General features: G+C 37.1%; 1 protein-coding gene across 4 annotated transcripts in view; it reads right to left on the reverse strand.

The window, feature by feature from the left end:
* Positions 1–17,891, reverse strand: part of EPHA6 (EPH receptor A6) — an 844,148-nt gene that overhangs the window by 619,782 nt on the left and 206,475 nt on the right. For all 4 annotated transcript variants that reach the window (XM_038403007.2, XM_038402996.2, XM_038402988.2 and 1 more), the window contains one exon: positions 5,957–6,620. In XM_038403007.2, coding sequence (XP_038258935.1) covers positions 5,957–6,620 — 664 coding nt within the window. The remainder of the gene's footprint in view (positions 1–5,956; positions 6,621–17,891) is intronic.

Genomic DNA, 17,891 nt, shown 5'->3' on the forward strand with positions numbered 1-17,891 from the left:
GCTTCAATTTACTAGTTAATATCATTGGAATGCCCTGAGTTAGCCTGATAATCTATCAGTACTCATCCCACATGAGAACAAATTCATCCAGAAAGCCATACAACTTTGTTTACTTTATTTTTCTGAGAATATTCTTCAAGGATATGCACTGTATAGATAAAATAAATTACTGCATGCATTTTGATTGGCTGAAACCATGAAATGGCACACATGCTGATGTATATATAATAACTAATATTTTGTACCACCTAATTTAAATGCACTCCATAAATAATGAATAAATTCAGCTAATTTTCACTGAACCATTAAGGAACCAGCCTTTAGCTAATAATAAGCCAATTAGTGGTATGTTAGTCTTATGGAAGACTTATCTAGGATAGTCAATAAAAATTATTCTGTGCGACTTTAATACGGAATAATGATACAGATTATGGAGCATCTCATCCAGTATTCGGTTTCTGACCATGGTGTATATAAAATGCTTCAGAGGAGGGGGAACAAGCACCCATTATACACTGCAGTACCAAAAGTCCTGGGAATGCCTTCCTAACACAAACCAGCAACTAAGAGCCTTTTTGTTGCTATCCTAACTAAAATGCACATTCTCTTCCTATTTAAATGTCTACTCTTCACTCTTATTAAATTATCTGCCCAATAATATTCTGCAGGTGAGAGTTCCATAAACTGTTCACTGTGTAAAACAATTTCAGTTTGCCCATTCTTAATTTGTTACCTCTGATGTTTGAAGGCCAGCTTCTTGTTTTATGTTGAGCAAAGGTGAATAGGAATATCCAAATTGGCCTTTTCCGCAATATCTGTTATTTTATAGATGTCTATCATATCCCTTCTTCTCTTCCCTTTTATAGTCAATGAAAATGAACATACCTTTCACTTCCAACAATCCAAATTCACATCTTCTCAAGGATCACAAGTAAAAATTAACCATTTATTCCTAGTAGTGGTTTACACACTACAAACCACAATATCGCACACATTAATTTCATCATGATTTGCATTCTTTGCTCAACAGAAAAAGAATGGCATGGAAATTGGAACTCACCAGAAATGTGTACTGACAAAGCTGTGTAGAGAATCCTGCATAACACCTGCCCACAGTATGATGTGACTGGCTCTGATTTCTGCTATTAGCTTCTCCAATTCATCGGTACTATATAGTTATGCAAAATGTTTAATGAAACGTAACACACTGGAACATATGAACAGAAGATACCATATAACTATTTTCACTGAGTTGCTGAAAATACAGTTTGAAATTAAACTCAGTTTCATAAATCAAAGAGGGACATATGATGTATACAATTAATTCAGACAAGACTGCATTTTTAAAGTGCCTGTCACTAAAATATTTTTTAAAAAGTACAGTGAGGGAGCAGTTCTGTACCCATTTGGACTTTTTGCCATTGACTTCAATAAGAGTAGAATAAGTCCCTAAATCAGTACAAATGGCCTACCTATTCTAGCACTATTTCTCCTAAATATTCCAGCATTAGCACCCACCATTTTCAGTAGTGAATTTAATAAATATGGATATAATCAGGCTGTCAAATTCCTCACTCAGACACATTCACTCTGAAATGGTGCTGCTGAAAAAAAAATGTTGGATGGCGAATATTGACACTGAATCAGAAGAAATAATTTGTTTACTTGGTAAGTACACTTAGTGCCATAGCAGAGAGATCTGGAGAATTGGAAAAAGGAACCTAATGTGTACAGGCAGCAGTGAAAAAGAAGACAGGCGAACTGTGGCATTGGCAATTAAGTAAGCAACTGAAAGGACAAGCGTATGCCGCATGTTTGTTCCGGCTGCTTTATGGTTTGGAAATGGTGGGTCTTACAGAGATGGAAGAAAAGAAGATACAGTTATAGAAAATAATATACTGAGAATGGTAGGCAAGGTAGACAAAGAGTGCATGGAAGAAATTAGCGGGGAGATGAACTTGGGACTCTCAGTGATAGATAGGTTGGAAAGCAGAGGCGAGCTGGAGATACAATAAGAATGGAAAAAGAATGACCAGCAAAGAAAAGATGGGAGGAAGAGGACAGCAAAAAAGGACGTGGAAGACCAAGGATACAATGGAAAGATTCTATCAAGAGAAGTTTGAAGAGAAAAGGTCTGGAACTCCAAGACCTATGAACCTGTGCCATGGACTGGAAGGAGTGGTGAAAAATCGTGGGCGACTTCCAACCCTGTGTAAACAGGAAAAAGAGTCAGGAAGAAGTGAAGTATGAATATTGACATGGGTACAAAGAGATGACTAAATCAGTGTAAGTCTCCAGATATAATTACATAACATTAATTTCAATATACTAGGTATTTCTGGTTAAGCTGCGGCTAATAACTTTCCCAACAGCACTACAAAATTGACATGATTTTTGACAGTTTCCCTGCAGCCCACTGAATTTTTAAGAACAGCAGTAAAATTGACCAAATATTTATTCATTCACTTTGTAACTGCTTAGTGAAACTATGAACAGCAGAAAGCAGTGTTTCCACAGATTCAGAAAGACAGTTCTGCATCAGTGGATATTATGTCATCATCTTCACATCTTTAAGAGTAAGAATTTTTTTTAGTTCAGTGGAAACTGATCCATCCACACCATGAAAGGCTTATTATTCCTCACTGGCAGGAATTAGTGGGCGGATTACTCAACCCTTGATGACCCGTAATTCAGCAAACAGGAAAAATATACATGGGGAACGTAAAATGCATTAATATATTTTTCATAGTTAGCCTTTTCCCTCTAGTAACCCTTCAGCACATGCACAATATATCAGAACAAATGTCAGCATGGGATAATGTTAAGAAGTCTGACAATTAATGTGGGGTAGAGAATGACACTAAATAGCTCTGATCTGAGGGAGGTAACCAATTAATTAGCCTTTTCTCTTCCTTCACACATAGACTTGGAGTGTCACGAGAGAGTATATCCACTGAGGGGTACTGATGGAAGGGCATCAAATAGTTTGAATGTTCCGATATCTCTGAGATACAATTGCATGAAACTTCAATGAGAGAATTCTACAGAAGTTTCTTGGGGACACAAATGGAAGGAATTATGTTGACAATGTTTGGAATAAGCAATGATCATGGTGATCTTAAACAAAAAAAAGAACAATTGGTTTCGTGTGTGTTTTTTTATTTTATTTTACACTCTTCTTTCCTGTTTTTAATAAATAAATTAGAAATTTCAAATGGTGCATTAATTTCTGTACCAAACAGATACTTTTCAAATCATTTTAAGTTTAATTTGTGCTTAGACTGGATGGCTTAGAAGCTTGCTGATGGGCAGCAAGACTTTTTAACTTTTAAGTTACTGATTCAGACCTCACCCTGGCTAGGGGTGCTCCCAGATAGTATTTATTTGATGGTTATTTGCGGGTACTATATTAAATGAGATGGTTATCTCAGTTCAGTTTATTTTGACCAAGTGTCCACATTCCAAAACAAAATACAATAAAAACACCCTGCAGTCAGACTTGGCAGAGATGTATGTCTGTATTGGCAGTCTAATGATGTGAGGAAACTTAAATACCCTAGCAGTGATTCCTCTAGATCACCATTTAGGCACACTAACACAAATGTACAGTAAGGAATTGAAAATTAGAAAGACGAGTGCCAACCTTAAAATATATGGCATAAGACTCAAGATGTACAGATGGATGGAAATGTCATCCACCTTTGAAATTAATTTGTATCTCCACAGCAAGCCAAAAAGAGAAAAAACCCTAAAGCAGTTATTTTAGAACACAATCTGTTTAAACATTAACCTGTCACTTTCCAGGCAATTAAATAAAAATAAATACTCTATTAAATAAGCTTTTAGACACTCCTATAGTTCATTATGCTTCCATCTAGGATATGGTTGTTTAACAGTATTCTTGATCCTCTTACTGAATTAACAAATGGATGTACAGCAAGAAGCTTCACAGTCACTCTCTCTTGGTTTAGGGTGCAGGTAACATTGCTTACACATAGTCCTATGGTATGAATCACACAATGCGATGGAATTCACGAAGTGTTAATAGCTTTTGTTGTGGAAAATTCTTACCCTATTAGTCAGTCAGAGATAAAATGAAATCTATGCAAAAAAAATCATAGATATCTTAACTGTATATACATTTCTATTGATGATGTTGTCAAAATTGGTATCTTTTCTGATGGATAAATTTCAGGAGACAATGATAATTTTTTGTCATCACATCAACACGGGAGAAAGTGAGGTCCACTTTCTTATGGCAGTATATAAAGGGCTTTTAATGCTCCAGTGCTGATGTTCTGATATTCTCCATACTATTTATCTATCTAAAGTTTCTACACTGTTGTCCATCACCAACAGCAAAGTCCCTTGTGTAATTTGTGGAGCCCTTTGGCGTTTCTCCTTCCTCCTTACAAGCCAGACAGACTAAAGCAGGCAGAGACCTTTGTGCAAAGGCAAGTGGTTTTCTATAATGGCATCTCCTTTACAACCCACTATTCAGAAACAGACTCACCACATTCACAAACCTATATGCATTTGTTACAGAAAGTAGAATAAAAGAACATTAAAAGCAGATATGTTCTTTAGTAGAGCCTGATTGTTTCTGAAACTGACCAGCATATTAACTTCCAGGACATTCTGCAAGATGAACAGAAGCAACTGCCTATATCACTAGTGTAAATAAATGGCACCCTTCCACGCTGGTGGAAAGTCAGTATTGGCAGGTATATTGTCTGCTGACATTAGGGTCAAATTCATCCCTGGTATCTCTGTAGTTGCATTAAGGGTACATTTTTACTAGAATACCTGTCAATTATAGATCTCAAAGACTTTTCAGGATGCCTTGTGATAGACGGACGTGCAACAATCATTACCATGAGGAAACCTGCTGATAAACCTGACAGCTTCATATTTTGGGTGCTATAAGGTGTATTGCTGTACCAAAGAACAGACATCTTTGACAGGTACTGAGAGAAGTCTGTCAACACATGCACATGGCTGAAAAGAACTAGAACTACATGACCAAATTTTCAAATTTTAGGAGGGATGTGCCCCAACCTCACAAAAATTCCTAATCTTACCCAAGAGTAGAACTTTATCAGAGTTTTACCTGAATGCCTATTTGCCATGTACCAAATAATCAGGAGGTTGAGGTCACAGGTGCACTTTTCAACTGAGCAAGAAGTTCAATCATCACCAACTTCCAGTGATGCACTCTCTTCCTGAAGAGTCTGACACAAATAGTGCTATCTTCCATAAACAACACTTGACAGCTGCAGAAGACTTTTTTTGTTCATACTTCCTATTCTTCTGTGCTCTAATCCATGCATGACAGGTGTAGCCAAGAAATGAAAAGATTTTCCCTTTGAAGCCATCTTCAAGAAATTGTTACTTGTTCTGAGAAATCATTCAGGCCCTTCCATGCCCCAACAAAATGCAATACTATATCTGTCCGATATATTATATCTATCCTAAATAATACTATCACACAAAATGGTCCCCATAGAAAGTTTTAAATCACAAAACTATTGAACAGCATTGGGGTAGACATATTTTCCAAGGAGACAACAAGAAGCAGCAGCAAACACTGGAGAAGGTTTCTTACTGTAGTACTTGTTTAAATGCAGGAGATATCCATCCTGCATTTTTCAAAGCAAGAAATGGTAACAGATATGGTACAAATGGTAACTCAACATCCATATATTTTATACCTAATTACTTTACTTGATATTCATGAAGCACTTAAAACTGTTCATTCTGAATGAATGATTATAAAGCTGTCACTTAGAAACTAAAAGTTTTCTTACAAACCAACAATACCATGACTTTAAAAGTACGTTTTGCTTATAGAGGCATTCCTTATAAATATGTGGTGCAATATTTTCAACATACAAATGCTTTATTTGCTATGCAGATAATTGCATAAGATAACTTTTATAAAATGCTATTTTCTTACCATGGCAGGAACCATCCACTTCCTCATATCCTACACTGCAGATGCATCGCCCAAGAGGCACAAGCCAATCCCCATCTGCTCCACAATACAATTTTGGAGTATCCCGCTCCTCAGCGCTCTTCACACAGGAACCCCGTACTTCCACCAAAGAGGAAGAATCAACCCTTGGAATAGTATCAGGAAACATAGCCAAGTTACGAACTGTAAAAGGGCACTTTTTGTAGTAAACGCGGACAGAGACCAGAGCAATGCAGGCTCCAATGTCCTGAAAAGCAAGATAGAATCCTTTTCTGTTTATTGGCCCAACCTCACGAACTTCTGTGTTGAGTTTAAGGATGCGGTCACCCAAGTCCATCTGGGTAAAACTCTCATCAGCTGCAACAGTATCAATTTTAATGTATTGGCTTGGCTTGAATTTAATTCCATGGGACTCATCTGACTCCATGTAGTAAAGATTAAAAGTTTCTTTGCACGTTCCCAATACCCATGGAATGCTGTTGCAGTCCCTTAGGGTAAACTTCATTTCCACATAAATTTTCTGGGCTGCATCACGGGAGATCCAATTTGTACGAAGCCAGTTGTTTTGGTTTGGTTCCATTACATTACATACCTGGTAGGTGTGAATGGGACGATTGTGTTCATCCATTTCAGTTATGGCATCCCACTGAAAAGAAAACAAGTTGTTTGAAAAACCAAGAATCATAACCTATATATAGATATATATATATAAACCTTAATAGAGTTAGAACATTTCCTTAACTTAAAAATTAGAGCTTAGACATTAATTAAAAGAAGGTTTACTATGGAAAAGATAGTTTGCATCTTAGAAGTTCCATGTTGAAAAGAATAAAAATCGAGAAACTGTATCAGTAAAACAAAATTTCTAATGATCTTGGCTTCAATGGGGGGTGAAGATACTTGGCATGTCTCAACATCAGATCCTATATGTTCTGTATTACCTTTATTGTCTCTTCATCAGGAGTGGGTGGGTGAGATTCTGTGGCCTGCGTTGTGCAGGAGTTCGGACTAGATGATCATAATGGTCCCTTCTGACCTTAGTATCTGTGAATCAAGCAGTCCCTGATAGCCCTCTGGTAATTTTTGTTGCCCCTCCTTCAACAACATGAAACTTCCAAATTTGCACACAGCATTCCAGATGTGGTATTACTGTACATATTCTGAAAGATGAACACTTTGTATACATCTGCTTCTCATGTGGAACAGATACTGAATAACAACTTAATAAGGGTAAAAACTGCTTTTGAATAATGTGGCTATTGGCAAATTCATGAAAGGGCTTCTTGCCAAACTGTAGCATTTACAGAGTTTAATAGGAAATCATGCCTTTACCATGTAGTCAAACTAACATCTCAAAAAGCACACAGAATTAGAGATGAGCCCATCTTGTGAAGGTTAGATCTGAATCTGAATTTCAATGTTCTCTGAATTTGGAAGATCAGGGAGGGATCTGTTTTTCCACTTCAGGACTCTATGTATGACGAATAATGTTTTTGTATGACCTTTCCAACTGAAAAATCTAATGTGAATATCACTAGTAGGATTCATCCTAGAAAAGTGTTTATTCTAATGCCACATATGAGAGACTTGTAAGATGCTTACTTTATTATGAAATCTACTAATTTAAAGGGATCACTGGTTGTCAAATATATACTCAGTAAAGTTGAGCCAATAATCATTTTACCTCTAAAGACTCATTAGCAACAATAGAAACTCAGGACATGTGTATTTCTGTTCCGTAAGAAGAACTATACTAGTAGCATAGATCTCAGCACTATTATAGATCTAAAGCACTAAGTTCTGAGTGGCCTTTCAGATGTGCCATCCTCATATGGCAGTCTAGATGTAAACTGAGATACCAGTGAGCTGAACAGCTGGTCCTAAATATCACTGAAAATGCCAGACTTCTTTCTTTTAGTGCTATAAACCATCACCATTTACATTAACTTTTGTAGCTTATGTTTGCAATGCTTTTATTTTGAACATATATTGAACATATATTGAATAAAAGTTATTTGCATGCAAATTAGTTAATAAGACACTCTTTGAAACCATCAAAATAAAATGGGTAAAACGATTAGAAGTAGAGAAGTCCATGCAGTATTTTGTCTCGACACTGAATTTCATTTTGCCATGATAGTTACATAACAAATGTTATGTAAAAATGTGCATTAGAATAGTCAATATGCAGTATCAGATGCAATAAGGGGATAATTACCTTCAAGTCATTAACACAACATTATTCAAACATGAAGTCACATATTGTTAGCACATGATACTAAAAATATATTGCCCACTCCACAACAGACAAGACCAACATATTCTAATTTAGGTATCTAAGTTAAACACCTAAATAAATGCTTTGGTTTTTGGAGATGCAGAACATCTATCATTCCTATTTATGTCAATGCCCTGAGAAATGTGTACTTTGCTTAGGGGACTCGAGACTGAGAAAATCTAGATTGTCTGTGCTGAATATAATCTGAGTCCTATACTACATTCACCATTTATGAGCAAAGGAACTGTTCTAACCTGATTTTGAGGCATCTGTCCTCAGTAATGAGGACAAGAGATTGCCTCTTTACCTCCTTTCATTGTGGATATGAGGTGAAAAATTAGTTAAGTATTAAGCTCTGTTTTATAGAATTCTAACCGTTTGATGTCATCTTAAAGGACAATGTGAATACTCAAATAGAGAGAAAAATATGGTTTTATTCCATAACTTTTAAGAGTGCATTGCTAGTCCCATGGGGGGAAAGGCCATGTGGATCCCCAAGGGGCTTCATCTCACCTCCATCCTCTCTGGACGTCTCTAAGAAAAGCATCAGTCCCCCTTGGAGGTAACAGATCAGTCACAGTGGCATCAGCATCGTTTCACAGCCTCATCAACCTGGTAACTTTTACCAACCAATGCAGTTAACTTTCAACAGTCTACTGTCATCAACAGAAAGAGCTTAGTGTCTATGAAGATTCCCGCCCACAACCCCTCCTCCACCCCCTAGAGGTAAGGGATTCGGGAAGGGGAGGAGATTGTCAGCAGAGATCGCTAGGGAGGGAGAGGGGAACACATCAAAGTAGTTACACAATATGAAAAGAATGTTGAGGGCTCAGAGCATAAGGGAAAGCTAAGCAGGAGCTGATTAGGCTAGAGTTAAAATAAGAAAGAATTGAGAAGGGTTAAAAAAGCTAGAGTTAAAGAATAAAACAAACAATAAACAACACAACATGGGAAATAGAGAAGAATTAAAAAAAATATATCACTAGAAACCCTCTGGACCCCCTGTCTATATATTGTCTATATTGTAAAGTCTTTGAAGCAAGAACATGTAATCTTGTTTGTCTGTAAAGTACCTAGCACAGTTTTAGTAGATAACTAAATATATAATCTCCTGTAACTTAAACCAAAACAACAAAAAAGTGCAAAAGGCTCTCTAGTGGCATGTGGACACCAAGGCATGTGTACACATGTGTGAGGAAGATGCTACAAGAAATAGCTTCAGAGGTCTCTTACAAAGATAGGGTCAAAAAATACAGAAGGATTAGCCAGAACGTAGTTTTTGAACAGGCAGTCAATCATATACTGTCCTGTTGCAGTGAATTAGCTTTAAAGCAAAAAGCAAAAAGATCCAGCATGCTACTCTCTCCTCCAAAATATCTTGTAAAAATATCATTCTTCTAATATGATATTTTCCTCAAAAGTATTTAAATATTTACTTTGAATCAATACCCTCCTCTGAACTTTAAACAAATAGAGTCTTTAATGCTGCTGCTGGGCATATAGTTAAGAACATTAATCTGTTTTTTCTGTGGTTAAGGAAAGGGTTCTCCATATAAATAATAACTAGTTTCAAAGAACAAAACAAGAAGATCCATATATAAGGACAGTTTTTCTAGTCCACTGATAGCAGATATAAAACTTTATTAGAAATTCAAATGTATTAAACAAGAAAATAATAACTGGATGATGAATAAATAATACACGTTTAAAATGAACATCTAATTTGGTCCTGCCATTGTATTTGGAAATAGAGTGAATTAGAAAATGCATATGTTTATATATTTGTGTATTTCTTATCTCTACTCTTGGATGCCAAGCTCAAGAATGGAAATAGGTCCCCAAAACGTCTACCCAAATTAGTCTGAAATCTGACAGGCATCTGAATTCGTGATAATCTGTGTCAAGAACATATTGATCCTAAGATAAATGCTTGTTTCCCGTCTGTTTTTATTCTCTACAAAGTTAATATAATATATTGAATGGAACAGGTAATAATGGTCCTGCAATATTGAACAATTGCTAAAATAGTTACTTAAACCAAAAAACAATCAGAGCCAGACCTCTGAAAAGTACCTGGTTCATACATATGGTGGATGCTCAACACTTTTGAAAACTAGGCCCTTTGAAGTTGAGTCAAGTTGGGCACCCAAAAATTTAGTCACTCAAAACATCTGGACACTTCTGAAAATTTAGGTCAAGTTGATTTTTGCTTCCATTTATTTTAAAAATATTTGATAGTAGCAATAGCATAAAACTCATTCGATCAACAAAATTGAAATAGTGGAGAGAAGAATTTGGAGTTTGGAAGAGAATAAATTTACAAATCGTCAACTACAAAGAGAAAATATTAGATTGGCCTACAAAACAGCAATGAAATTTTATTTAGATAAAATCTCAGATGTTTTCATATCTTTACAAACTACTTTACAACCTTCCCTTTTCATTTTAGGAATTCACTAATGTTTAATCACTATATGGAGAACACTGTAAAGGGCTAATGACTTAATTTATTACCTCCTGGTAGCACTGTTACAATACTGGAAATTGTTTTCACAGTCTGTTCCTCTCTCTCTCTCTCTCTCTGTGTTTTAAAAAGTGAACACTACTCTCAGCTTAAAAAATAATCATAAAATTGCAATTCAATAGGTGGTATTGATTAAGGATTTATTTACACCACCATTCAGAAAAGATTATATTTCATCTGCCGAATTATTTTTCAAATACTTGTTTCTTTTTTTATAATAATATCCTCAAATGGAAAGTAAGATACTGGGCCATTTTCAATCCACTGTAAGCAGGTATATCTCCTCTGAAGTCATTGGAGCAACACTGGTTTAAACCATATATATACAAACCTGGACCCCCTGTGCATAGTCCAGGTAAAAGAGGGCTTTTCCTGCACCACCATAGACCTATATAGTCCCCCCTCCCTTCTGGTCATGTTGGGCAGACAGTGGGGGGATATGATGGTCAGCGACCCCACACTGACCTGATCTGCAACTAGAGCAGAAAGTCACTTCTTGGCTCTCTATCCCTTAAAGGGGCACAGACCTTTTTCAACAAGTCAGAAAATGGCCCCCGCCATTTAATGTGCAGTGAGGACATTAGTTTGACAAGTAATGAATTATCAAGAAGGAAAAGAGTAAATAATGAGGAATTCACAATAATAAAACATTTTAGGGGGAAAAGCAAGTATTCTTTACTCCGGTCACTGTGTTTGTTTCATTACTTCCTAAGAAAACAAATCTGTAAAGAGAAGAAAGACCAAATTTCTTTTAAAAATGTATAAAAGCTTATAACCCTGTCTAGGTAACATGCAATGATTTTTCTTCCAAATTAAAGGACAAAATATTTAATCATTCTTTCAATCAAAACCGATGCCAAATATATTCTAACCTTGGTTTTTAAAAAAAGAGCATTTCACAGTGATTTAGGACACAATTTTCAGTGACGCACCACATAAAAATTTTTAAACCAAGCACCTAATGTTAGGCATCTAACATAAAGTGCTCTAATTTTCAGAGGTGCAATCTTTGCTTTCACTGATGTCAATAGATGCAGGATCAGATTTTTAAAAGAAGAGGTATTAGTTATGTTGGTATTATAAAACAGCCATGATGCAAGGAGGCTTTTCATTATATTATGAAAATGTGACACTGTGGGGATGTCCAGAGTGTGCAGGAATGGTTAATTACATTTCATGTAATCATTACATCCAATGGGAGACCGTAGATATTTTTCTTAGTATTTTAATTTTTTTTAAATTCATTACTGTCAATAATCTAATTTCTTAATTTATTTGGGTACCAGCACTTGCAGATCTCAGCTAAGAGTCATCACCTGAAGTCTACAAGTGAATTCTCACCTTCAACAGAAAGCTACTGATAACATTTTTGATCCCATTTCCATGGAAACTGAGGTTGAACTGGTGAAAATAAAGTAAGGGGTTTTAAAAAGTTTTGAAAATTCCCTTTTTCTGTTTCCATTGAGCTGATCTCCATGGAAATGGGATTGGAAAGGTCAAAGCTAGACAGCAGCATAGAAGAACTCTCACTTAGCATATTTAGGTTGCAGGCATCTGCAAAATATGCTGCCATCTGCAAATGCAGATTTCAAAATCCACTTACTATAGCAGCATTCAAAGCAAAGACAGTTAAAAATTACAGTATTGTGAAGTTTGGAAAACTTTCTAATTAATACTTTTAGAAAGGGTCATTTAAAAAGCATGGTTGGCCTTTAAAACACAAATCTTTGAAAATGGCAAGGTCATGAAGTATTAATCATAAGTATAAATTTTTTTAAAAAAAGCCTAAAATTTTAATGTATTAAACGTGTAGTTTATGTGTACTTGCCTGGTGTTCAACTCTCTCCCTTCAGCTCTGTACTCGCAGCTGTGATGCCGCAGAAATCAGAAGTTCCTGCCTTTAAGAACAGCAGTAGAAAAGAACTGCAATAATAGTTGTGTTGATGTAGGGAGCATAGAGAAGGGAACCTGACATTTTAGATCTCATTTCTGTAACAGTGCATCATGTTAAAGCCATTATATTATCATCTGAAAGCCTAACACTTCTGTTATGCAATTTGGGTGAGGAGGTAAATGACATGTCTCTATCTAAGGGAACAGGTGGCAGAGATGAAGATCCCCTTGTAAAAGGCCATAGAGATCTGACAGATCACATCTCTCTGCAAGAGAATGTGGTATGTGAAATATTTGCCTCCAGGCAAGTAGAGAAAGGAACCAGATGAGACTTTAAAGATGCCCATTGATTCAAGCGATACTAACTTCAGTTCCAAATTACAAATTTGTTGACTTGGGAGTATGAAATCACAGTAAATACAGTACAACACTGTTCTAGCTTTGCAGAACAATCATTATGGACATTATTTTAATGAGCTAAGCAAGTGCCTGAGTCATAGCCCTAAGCATGGAAAACATTGTACAACTGTGTATATATGCTCAAGGCACCCAATAGGCCAAATGTCATGAAATACGTTTGGATTTCAAGACCCTTGCAGAAGATGCAATGTGTCAGACTCTGGCCCCCAGCCAGTTTCTACTCCTCCCCTCCAAAAAGAGATTCCATTTGCCCATGGAAAGGAAATATCATAAATGTGTCTAGAAAAAAACACTTCATGGGGTAATGCCTATACCAGATAGATTTCAAATACAAGTCAGGAAAAGTAAAAGCAATTTGCTATGCACAAAGCAGATGTACAGCCAAGATGCCCCATTGGTCAGTCAACGGTTGTAGGAAACGATGACCTACAATCTGCATAATTGGAATTGTCCTTATAACCTGTCAGAACTGAAGAATCCGAGAGCTGTCAAGGTTTACCAGCAACATTATCTGGAATATGCATGTCAGAAAGCCAACCCAAAACCACAACCTCACCTCCCACCCACACATACCCCACCCCCAAAAACACCTTCTATACAAGCACAGTTTTGACACTGGAATGGGAGAAGTCGCAGAGCCTCCACAAAGGCTGCTAGGAACCTTGCAGTTGTGATTGATTTCTATGTGGATGGTGCTCAAATTCTATGGTGATGGGTGGTAGTACAAAACCCTAAGACAGAAAGAGAAGATAGAGAGATGAAGGCACAAATAAAAATGCTATAAAAATGAAACTAGACGCCAAAGTGAAGACACCTCAACAATCAGTGTCATATATTCAAGCAGCTATATGTTGAAAAAGAGACGCTGGAAAAAAATTCCCAAGGTATGTCAAAAGAGAAGAGTAAAAAGGTGTCGAAACACGCAGTGGCTCAAAGAACAAGGCAAATTCCAAAAATAACACAGACAAAGGAAATATAAAATTGTTAAAAGGAACCAGGAAGAAAAATTCATCTTGCCTTCCATTCCATATCACTGGTAGGCAAAAGCAAGTTATGTGAGGAGAAAAGGGCAAGACAGTTCACTGATATCAAATCATAGCAGTCCATTAGTAACTTTTCAAATGCTGATCTCTATAACACTGTGAATGTGATCACAATGAAGAGACTATGACTGAAGAATGACTGCAGAACTGTAAGAGACAGTGTTTTGTTTTCCAAAACAAAACTATAAAGGTTTATGTTTCTTATCCAACGGTGGGCTTGTAAATCATTGGACGAGGGATGCTATGGTATGCTCCATTAAGGCCATTATATTGTAATCTGGGAACATATGCACTACTGTAGGTTAGTTTGCTGCATCAGCTGTTAGAGCTTGTAGCAGCTTGATGGAACTCTGCAAATAAAGAGCAAAAATCATCCTATACCTGTGCATGCACCTAGAGTTACTCCAACAAGGCCCCACCAAACACACCTCAGCTACAGTAATCGGTTCCCTAGTGAACACTTTATGATTGTAAAGATTCCCTCTTCATGCCTCCTTCAATATTGCAACCCATTTACTGCCTCTCATCTACTGCTGCCTTTAGATCCAAGAATTGCTGCAGACTGTCAACACCACTGCTATGAAGGCAGAACTGCAAGTAAAGTGGACATAGTCTAAGTAGGGGACAACTCTCTTTATCTTTGATTGCTGCTGTTTACATTAGCTGAGGGCCAATACTGGTCACTTTAAGCGAGTACTCTCCCTGTTTTAAGTAGTGTCACTAATAGTGGCAATTCAAAGCATTCAAAAATCATGATCCAAGTCCCCAAACATCTGGAGAGAGACTTAAAAACATGAGGTTTAAAATAATAAATAATTTGAGAATTCTTTTTATTTGCATCATGTTTCGAGCCTTTAGAGTTCACCTTTTTAAGCTTATTTTCAAAGTTCTCTCTGCAACCATTTATACTTTTTTATACATTTTTAAAGATGAAAATTCAATTTTTTACATAATTATATGACTTCCTGAAATTCTCCATAAAATTGCAATAGTTGACAATACTGGGTTATTCACCATTTAAGGCAAGCAGATTAAGACCACGAGTTTGCTATTTTCAAAACTGCTAGTCAGATAGGTGGAAAGATGGTCCTGAGATTAAGGCACAGGTCTAGAAACTAGGAAATCTTGGTCTTAGTCCCAGCTCTGCCACAGACTACATGTGTGTCCTTAAAAATATCAAAGGATCTCTCTGTGCCTCAGGCTTCCCATTTTAAAAATGGGGATGAGATTATCTATTTTCATGTGAGTGTGGAGAGATTTAACTGGCTGAAATATGCAAATGTCAGTGGAATTAACCTGGATTCTTTATTCCATCAAAACCAACAGGAAATCCAAGTGTTCCCATCTTTCCATCTCTCCCTGATTCCTTCCCTAGTGTTTTTAAACATGTACTGCAGTTGTTGCTGCTCTATCCAATGATTAGATGCAATAAACTTCTTTGTTTAGACTACAAGATCAAAACCATTTCACATGGACTTGAATAAAAATAATAAACATACAAAGCAATTATATAGTGTTTTTCATCTTCCAAGTGCTTTATAAACATTAACACATTAATCCAGACTCAGGCATAAAAAGAAAAAACTAGAGATAATGAGAGGAAGGTTAGAGTAACAGATCACTGATTTTACCAGAGTGCACTGAGAGAAACAGTAATGAGGACCTCACTATATCATTGTGCATGCCCTTTATTTGACATCATAAAAGCACCATGTAATCTGGAAAATTCATCAGTACCAGCACTGGTTCAAATCTTCAGTAGGGCACTATTACCCTCCTTAGTTATACATTAACGGAGGACATTTCTGACAGTGCCCTTTATTTCTCTTCTGTAGCTGCTATTCAGTGAAATACAGATATCATTCATGACATCCTTATGCAGCTACTTCAGGGTCCCTTACTGAAATGTCTACTAAACACTTTATGGCATTCAAGTAGTTGCACCTTTCAAGAATCATTCATCCAGCGAGATAGAAGCAATATGTTATTTTACAAACAAATATGATGTAGAATTAAGATTAACAATTTTGTTTTACTTTTAATTTATTTTCTCATTCTTCTGAGGGGATCAGTGTCCTAAAGACAGGACTCACCACCACAATTCAATGTGCTCAGAAGACTCTGTTCAAGAGAAGCACCAGAATTAGTATGATGGCATTATTACAGTCAAGATCTAAGTTTATTGGTCTGCATGGGGATGCCTCTATGCATTTTAGACTTAGCTGAAGCCAGTGTTAATACAGTAACTCCCCACTTAACATCCTCTCGCTTAACATTGTTTCGATCTTACATCCCTGCTCCATTACAGAACATGCTTCTTTAAAGTTGTGCAATGCTCCCCTATAATGTTGTTTGGCCACCTGCTTTGTCCACGACTGGCAGTCCCCCTACGCACCCCCCCCAACGCCTCCCATCCACTGGCGGACCCTGCGGATCAGCGCCTTCCCCCTATTCCCCCGCCTCCTGTCCGCGGCAATCAGCTGTCTTGCGGTGTTCAGGAGGCTGGGGGGAGGAGTGAGGACACAACACACAGCCTCCCCCCTCCCTCCCTTGCCTCCTAAATGCTGCAAACCAGCTGACTGCCGTGGGCAGAAGGCAGGGGAGGGAGGGGGGAGGCTGCGTACTGCATCCTTGCTCCTCCCCCCAGCCTCCTGAACACCACAAGACAGCTGATTGCCATGGACAAGAGGCAGGGGGAACAGGGGGAAGGCGCTGATCTGCAGGGTCCGCCAGCGGATGGGAGGCGCTGGGTGGAGAGGGGCCATACGGGAGCTGTTAGGGGGCTGCCAGCCTGTTTAATATCTGTATTAAATTGCTTGTTTAAAATTGTTTAAAATGTATATAATGCCTTTTGTTTGGCAAAAATAAATGTCTCTGGACCCTAACTTCCCTCTATATACATTAATTCTTATGGGGAAATTGGATTCGCTTAACATAGTTTCGCTTAAAGTCACATTTTTCAGGAACATAACTACAAAGTTAAGCGAGGAGTTACTGTATGTCCGTCACTTTAACTGAGGACACACATTTTAGAAAATAAAGAAATTTGATAACAAAAAAAAGGACTCACAACTGGAGATATTCAATTTGGTTTGGGTCAATGAAAATCCAAAGTAGGAATAGGAAAAAGATTAATCGGAGGGCAGGGGGAGAGAAAACACAAAGTACTCCACCATACTTTTCTTCCTCACATTTCCTATTTAATTACTTATTTATTTAGAGCCTGAAAGTAGTTCTATCTTGTGAGGAGACACATTTTCACAAGGCGCATTCATCATTCTTGTGGAAAAACTCACTGGAGGGGAAAACGCCTTCCTTCCATCTCATTACCAATAGCACAAATGGAGGGAAGCACCACGATTATTATTTAAGGTATAATGCTACCAATATCTGCAAATACTCTGTATCATAAAAGGTGGCAAAATACAGTATTTACTTAATGATCTGCTGTACCCCGCATTCTGTACATCACCCTTTCATAGATACCTTAATAAGGCAAAGATATCATCATGGATATTGAAGGTGTCATGTTGCTATTCTAGTGCCTCATTTTCAGGTTAGAATAACTCAGACATTCTCTTAACCGATTTTTGTTCAAGTTGATGGTAAGCTGTAGAGATGAAATATCATTTTAATACACCCAAGTATGCCTAGGTTCGCAGAGTAATGCTTGGAATATTCTCTAAATAAAAGCACATGTACAGTGTTTCCAACCTATTCTTTATGTTGCAAACATACATTTTATCACTCAGGCTCATA

Source organism: Dermochelys coriacea, chromosome 1 (genome assembly GCF_009764565.3).
Source record: "Dermochelys coriacea isolate rDerCor1 chromosome 1, rDerCor1.pri.v4, whole genome shotgun sequence".
Classification (NCBI taxonomy): Eukaryota; Metazoa; Chordata; order Testudines; family Dermochelyidae; genus Dermochelys; species Dermochelys coriacea.